This window comes from Eurypyga helias, unplaced genomic scaffold (assembly GCF_000690775.1).
Source record: "Eurypyga helias isolate BGI_N326 unplaced genomic scaffold, ASM69077v1 scaffold11971, whole genome shotgun sequence".
Taxonomy (NCBI): Eukaryota; Metazoa; Chordata; class Aves; order Eurypygiformes; family Eurypygidae; genus Eurypyga; species Eurypyga helias.
Genome location: NW_010231519.1, coordinates 38,188 through 45,033, shown reverse-complemented (window position 1 = coordinate 45,033; position 6,846 = coordinate 38,188). Strand labels below are relative to the sequence as shown.

The window sequence follows — 6,846 nt, the reverse complement described above, 5'->3', positions numbered from 1 at the left end:
GACAAGCAGACCTGCCGTAAGCAGCGCACAGTGGGTACCAGTAGCCATACAAGCCTCCAACTCCACAGTTTTTGCATTCCCACTGGGACAGACCTTTATGTCTAAAAGACATAGGATTCCTGACCCTGAAAATGGAACGGGTTACAGTGGGTGCAGGAGGCAGTGCCATCTCCTTGCCCCACAGCGTCCACTTCCAGCCTTCGGCTGCCGAAACCCTGTGCAACAATCCCGTGAGGACAGTGTGCAGGTCACTCTACAGGAGCAAGCCCAGGTACAGGGGCAGCACACCCAGGGGTGCACAGAGCCCAGTGAAAGCTAAACACTCGGGCCTCTCTGCTGTGCTGTGAGCTGCAGGCACCCCCAGATTATTTGCATCTTGCTACTGCCCTGCAGGTCTCACCCAGCCTGCTTTAAAGAATATTCAATTTATTCTAACTCCCCAAAATTCATTTCTATCAGCCAAGCCATATCGTATGCAGTCCCACATCTGTGAAGCTGTGGGAAGCAGGCCTGTTGGATAAATCCTTGGATTATTTAAAGTATTCCAGCAGTGAATTTAAAATAACGTATGAATCCTCAGTTGTTTGCATCCCGACCCTTCCTGGCACCTGAATTATCTTCTTTCCCCCAGACCCAGCCATGCTTCTGAGCAGCAGGTATAATATTACATATCACACGATGCTTAATGAAAATCTCACAGCCTCATCTGTCTATTACCTGTTTTTATTGCCTTTCTGTTCTCTTTTTTAATTGATATGCTTCTTTATTACTTATTTTTAGCTGAGGAGAAACTGAGCTGAGGGTAATTTAAAACATGCTGTCTGCTCTGCATTGATAACTTTCATAGTCTTCTGAACTGCCCAGAAGTCAATGCTACCCTGTGCTTTGAAATACAAGCTTTTCCATAGAGATACATTAGCACTTAAAAGTCTTACAGTCAAACTCCATCCTGAATTCCACTGAGGATGTGCAAATTCCAGTGAAGTCGATGGCTTGCAGGACCATAAACCTGCTTCCAGTTCAGATCCACACACACTCTTAGGGAAGAAACACTGAATATTCACTGACGGAGCAGGGATTAGGATCTGGACTGTGCTGTCCAGTGACTGCAAATTTGGTGTGAATATAACCCTAAGTAAAGTATGAAACCATCAGAAGCATCGTCGCTGCTGTCACTGAGGGAAGGCTTTGCACAGGCAGACAAACCTGGATGACTTCAGCAGCTACTGAAATTCAGCTCATTTAATGCCAGTTCAGACTTGAAGTTTTTTGCTTCAGTCTTCATCTAAACCTCTCTGGGATGCACTGCTATTTCTGAAGTGCTTTGACTGCTGTATCACTAATTCATCACCACCACAGCTTTCCCCCCGCCTCCCTCCCTCCCCACTCCCTTCTCATATTTAAAGGCAGTATCAACTTTGGGATCTGCTTTTTCATGGGAACAATTACAGAGCAGTGAAACAGCATTTAAAGCAATGCATCAATTTACCAAGCTTTAATCGTATGCAGCTTTTAAATTAGCCCTCTTAATTCAAAATTTAACACATTTGCACTTTTGCATAAAGTGCGGCCCCAATTCATCAAAATTAAACTGTTTATTATACTGTGAATTGCTTACTTCAGGGTAGTAATCAGTGGTAGGTATCAGATGCTGGATTAGAGCATCCAGAGATGCTGAGGTAAGGTTTCCATCCTGGAAGATCAGTCCTCCTTGTTCATCTTCTTTTGAAGTGTGTAGGTGAGGGCTGAAGCCACATGGGGTAAACATGCTGGTAGGACTCAGCGTTTGGGGCATGCCTTCCTACAACAGAAACTCAGTCAGGGACAGGCTCCATCGGACTCACAGCCACGTCTGCCTTCTGGTTGACCTGAGGAACACAAGCCGCTCACGAGAGCTTCCTGTTTGCAAATTTAACACGGTCCCTTCGTTATAACCTCTTTCATTGTTTACACTGGCTGATCATGTCTGCGATGGGAAATACAGAGGGAAACGGGACATTCTGATTTACGCTTTGGGGCCAGAAAGGGACAGCGGCTGCTCTGGGCTCCTACTCCCATGGAGAGCTCCGCGGTGATCCCCTTTGTGTGACCAGCCCGGGTCAGTCCCATGCAGGAGAGGTGAGATGCCTGGGACTGCAATTCCGCAGGTTCCTGACAGAACAGAGCTGTTCATTTGAACCCCTGTCACCCGGGGAATGAGGCAGGGAGAATTTAGGGTGAGAGAGGGAGAAAAAACAGGTGCCACCCAAGGCTTGCTCAGGATGGAGCTTGAGAAATGCTCTGTGGGTCCCACGGGACGAGAGAGGTGTCAGAGCGAGCGAGGGGGTAGAAGCAGGAGCAGAAGTCAACTGGAGGAGGATGGAAAAATGGAGTTGGAGGGAACAGAGAACGTGGGAGCTGAAGAAGAGATTAAAGAGCAAGGAAAAGAGAAATGAGGAAGAGGGAGAAGGCAGACACCTGCACTATTTTTGGAGCCTGGTTAGTCAGTCCTAGGTCTATACTTAGGCACTAAATAAATGTTTCAAAAAGATCCTGAGTGCTCATCAACCTCACCAGAGATGCAGAGTCCTCAGCACCTCTGAAAAGGAGGCCAGGCAAACTTGGAACGTGTAGCCCAGTTTCAAACTCGCTATATTTGAGACCTCTGGGCTCTCCAGGTTGCCTTCTAGGCTCCATCCCAATTTTGTGGCTTACAATCAGCTTTTAATGTTTCTTCTGTCGAGCAAAGTTGTTTTGTTCCTGAATTGGTGCAGGAGCATGACAGACTTTGCCCTGAGAGCTTTAAGGCATCTCCAGCTGACGACAAGAGGCAACGTTATAGGATGTGGGCTGGGAGAAGGACAGCGTATGCTACTCCCAGGTCAGCAAATAGCTCAGAGCAAGGAATCCCTGTGACCTGACAATTTGCTTCTAAATTTGATTTTACTTGGTGCAAGGGAAGATGGGAAAGAGATGAAGGAAGGGAAGAGTCCCAGAGCCAACCTCTACTCCCTTGAACAGCCACAAGACGTCTCCCAGGACTCCAGCTCTCCCTCCTGAGCATGAGCTCTGCCGTCTGGAAGAACGAGATCTGCACCCCGCGGCCTGCTGAGCTGGCACCGACCTCCCACGTCGGAAGGCCCAGGGCCACACGCTGACACTGCCTGCCCGCCGCTACGCCTCAGCCTGCCACTGCTCCGTCACAAGCAGCCAGCACACATCCCTTATTCCCAGTACATTTCTCTGTATGCCCTTCCATCCCCTCTTCTGCCTCTTTCCCATCCCATACACGTTCAAAAGATGCCCCATGGATCTGGCTTAATAATTTTGCGCTGGCGTCTCTCCCTCACACGCAGCAGTAGATGCGACACAGCCAGCCAGCTCAGCTTTAGTTACACGAGTAGCGTGTGGTATTCGCTCCTGCAGAAGAACCCTCTGCCTGGCACGACCCATCGACTCCCCCAAGCTCAGGCTGCTGCAACTTGCCAAATGAGAGCAACCTTGGGCCACCGAGATGAGGAGGGCAGCGTGCCTGCAGGCCAGGCAGGGTGTGAAGCCCTGGGAGAGGCTGGGAGCTGGGTCCCAGCACCGTGGGAGATCAGGCTTTACGAGCAAAACTTGGGTGACTTCATCCTTCAAAGGAGGGACCGTTCCCCAGGAGCCGGCAGTTCAGTTACTGCATCTTATCTCCTGGGAAGCCTGCACGGGCTGCCCCCGGGATTTGCAATCAAGCAAAAAGGAACCAAAATGTCAAACCTGACAAATTCCTGCCTTGATTTAAAACCAAAATATATGTCTGGGATTTCAGTTTAGTTTGAAGATGAGAATATCTGAACGTCATCCCAGCCAGTGTGGAAGTTAAAGTATCCAGTTTTAATGAATGTGCAGATGTGCCTGTTAATAAGGCTCTGAGAGGAAGTAATTGCTGCTTTTTGTACACAGCTCAGACTGTGTGTAATAAATGGGAAAGACTGCCAAACCCGTTTGTTACTTCTATGTTAGGTCTTGTTTCTATGGCAATAATCCCAAGAAGGATTGCATGTCCATAAAGATCAAGAAATAAATCTCATGGACATACAGCTGTCGAGATGAAGGGGGAAAAAAAAAAAAGTCAAACCAGCTGTGGACCTAGAGGACACATCCTGGCTTCAGCGTAACACGGAATGCAAAGCAGTAATTTATTCACTGCAATCCCTCACTGTCAACGCCATTTTTATTATCAAATAGGAACGTATCGAAACAGGATATTGCCTGAACTTCTGCATCTCATTACACGAGAAGTCTCGCCGAAATGCAGAGCAAGGCTTCTGACGAAAAAATTACCACTGTTTTCCCCACTGAATAAAACCAGCTGTACAACTGTCACCGAGACCTCCTTCTTGGGTGGCGTTAAAAAGTTAAATTTGACTTTTAATTATGAATTTCCTGCTCTAACCTTAAGTTTTCGGACAAGGCCTGTGTCATGCCTGAGCTGCTGCCTGGTTGCCACCTTACCTGCCACTGAAGAAGACCTGAAGGTTTTAAGTTCATGCCCTTTTGCTCCCCATTGACAGAGAGCGTTACCTCCACAGCAGGGTGAAGGCCAACCGTACAGAGACTCAGAACCTCCTCCACTGCTAAGCTTGATAATAACCAACGTTAGCATTCAGCAGAGAGAAATTTAGGACAAGGACTTCTCACACCACCTCATTTCTTTTTCTGTTCATGCAGTTTCCAGAGCACTCTTGTCAAAAGCACTAAACAGAAACCAGAACTTGCTTTGAAACAGCCCCAGTACGTGATTGCCTGCAGTAGGTGATGCTGTCAATCGCTCGCAGAATACAGAAACAACAAGGGGAGCGCCGAGAGGGAAAAACAAACAAGCAAACAACCTCAAGGAGATTTGTCGTATTGTACTGGCGGTGGTGTGGATAATGGAAAAGGTGGGCGGTGTAGACGGGGCCAGACCCTTCTCAGAAGGGCAGTGGCAGGATGAGAGGCAATGCCCCCAGGTTGCAAAAGGGAAATTCCGGTTGAACGTCAGAGAAAGTCCTCCCCTGAGCGCCGCCTGACATTGGAAGAGGGACCTGGCAAGCATGTTCCATTTCCATCCAAGCAGATTTTCAACACTCAACTAGATGAGCAAACTTTGAAGTTAACCCCGCTTCAAGCAGGAGCTTGAGAGTCCCTTCTGATTAACTTTTCTGTGATTCTAATACACCTCTTTCTCCAACAGTATCGCCCCATTTCTGGGCTTTTTAATACAAACCACAGCAGGTGCAAATCGAGTCCAGGTTATTAGGTATTTGTAAAGAAGTCCCTTTAAGGATAAAAGCTTTATTTTCCACTTGTCCTGGAAACAACAGCGTGTATGCGGTAAACACGGCTCAAAACCTCCCTTGAAGACCACTTGGACTTACCCTGAAGTCAATGAGATTTCAGCACGTGAAAATTCAGCAGGGAAGCGCTTCCCTGAAGTTCAGTTCAACTCAATGTTTTGCTCTTCCTCTCATTTCAGAAGGAAATCATGCCATTTTCAACCAAAATATGAAGGAAGGAATTCCTTGCCAACGGAAAACCAAGCTTTTAAAGTGGAAAAAGCAGGTTGGACTCTGCACTGACACCTGCACAAAGGCACCGTAAAAGGCGACACAGCGGGTACGGCAGCATTTTGCGTTTGTTACCAAACCTGTAGGAACACTGGCAGTGGGACACTGCAACGGACAATCCCAGCCCTAGGCAGCTGCTGAGCGAGGAGGCAGCAGAAGGGTCCCTGCTCACTCACTGGGGCACTTTGCAGTAAGGTGCCCCGGTGACCCTCCATCCCCAGGCACAAGCAGGAGAGTGGTGTCACACTGGATCACAGTGGGCTCCTCAGTTTCTCCCTGGCACTGGGGTTGTGCGTTAAGCCAATGATTCTCTGGGATATGCGACAGCTTGTTCAACTGTGGCTTTTTTGGGATGATAAAGTCAGGTTTGTTCGAAGCGAGCCCATTGCCACTGCAGAGAAATGCACTTCTGGGGTGTTACGGTAAAAACTGAAACAGGGAATCTTCTCCTGTATTTATTTCTCTCTCTACTCTGTTTTGCTGTTCTTCTGTTTCATCATTAAACATTCTTAGCTTTTATTGGCTATTATAAAGTGCCTTTTCTTTCCATTCTTTTAATGTATTTCATACATTCACAAGATTGGAAAAGAAATTTAAAAATAACAGCAATATACTGATTTTTAATCCTTCTCCAGTGGCTAGGACAGCTTAGTATTCCAGCACAGCGATGAAAACAGGCAATCCATAGACACTTCTCACTATAAATTATGCTGCTTACACAGAAGTATTTAAGGACTTGATTCACTAAGCCAAAACATGGAACCAAATTATCACCAGTGCTTGGGAGAAAAAACACGCACAAACTCTACACCTACACACCTCTCAGTGCCTTAAAACCTCTGGAAAACCAGTGCCCAAACCCGGAAGACCGAGTAGGGCACGTCTTAAAAAAAGGACTGCCTAACCATGCAGATAAGATGGGCCCACCAACCTGCAGCGAGAAGTTGGATGTGCTAGAGGATGGCTAACAGGCTGCCAGCTCTGCTTTCCCGCTGCCAGCCAGGTGACCGGCGGCAGAGCCGCGAAGGCAAACACCCCACCTGGCTCCGGCGCTGCTGGCACAGACGGCCCCACGGCAAACAGTGCTCACGTGGACACAAAACGTTCAGGAAGCATTTAATGTGTTGTTTCAGCAGCTTTGATGTGATAAGTGTTTTATCCTTTTATCAAAAACTTCATCACACTGTTTATTTTTGATCTTAATTTCATCTATGCCTTCCATCTGCTGTGCCTCTCTCCAGGGAAACGAGCTGGTGCCGTGTGACGGAGGGAGCGGGGC

The 6,846-nt window shown here is 47.7% G+C and overlaps 1 protein-coding gene across 1 annotated transcript in view; it reads right to left on the bottom strand.

Annotated features, from left to right (window-relative positions):
• RASGEF1C (RasGEF domain family, member 1C) overlaps nt 1-1,795 on the bottom strand; it is a 25,647-nt gene extending 23,852 nt beyond the window's left edge. Inside the window, exons 1-2 of the mRNA XM_010161104.1 lie at nt 1,619-1,795; nt 105-119 (exon numbers count right to left, since the gene is read on the bottom strand). Coding sequence (XP_010159406.1) covers nt 105-119; nt 1,619-1,795 — 192 coding nt within the window. The remainder of the gene's footprint in view (nt 1-104; nt 120-1,618) is intronic.
• Nucleotides 1,796-6,846: the final 5,051 nt, after the last annotated feature.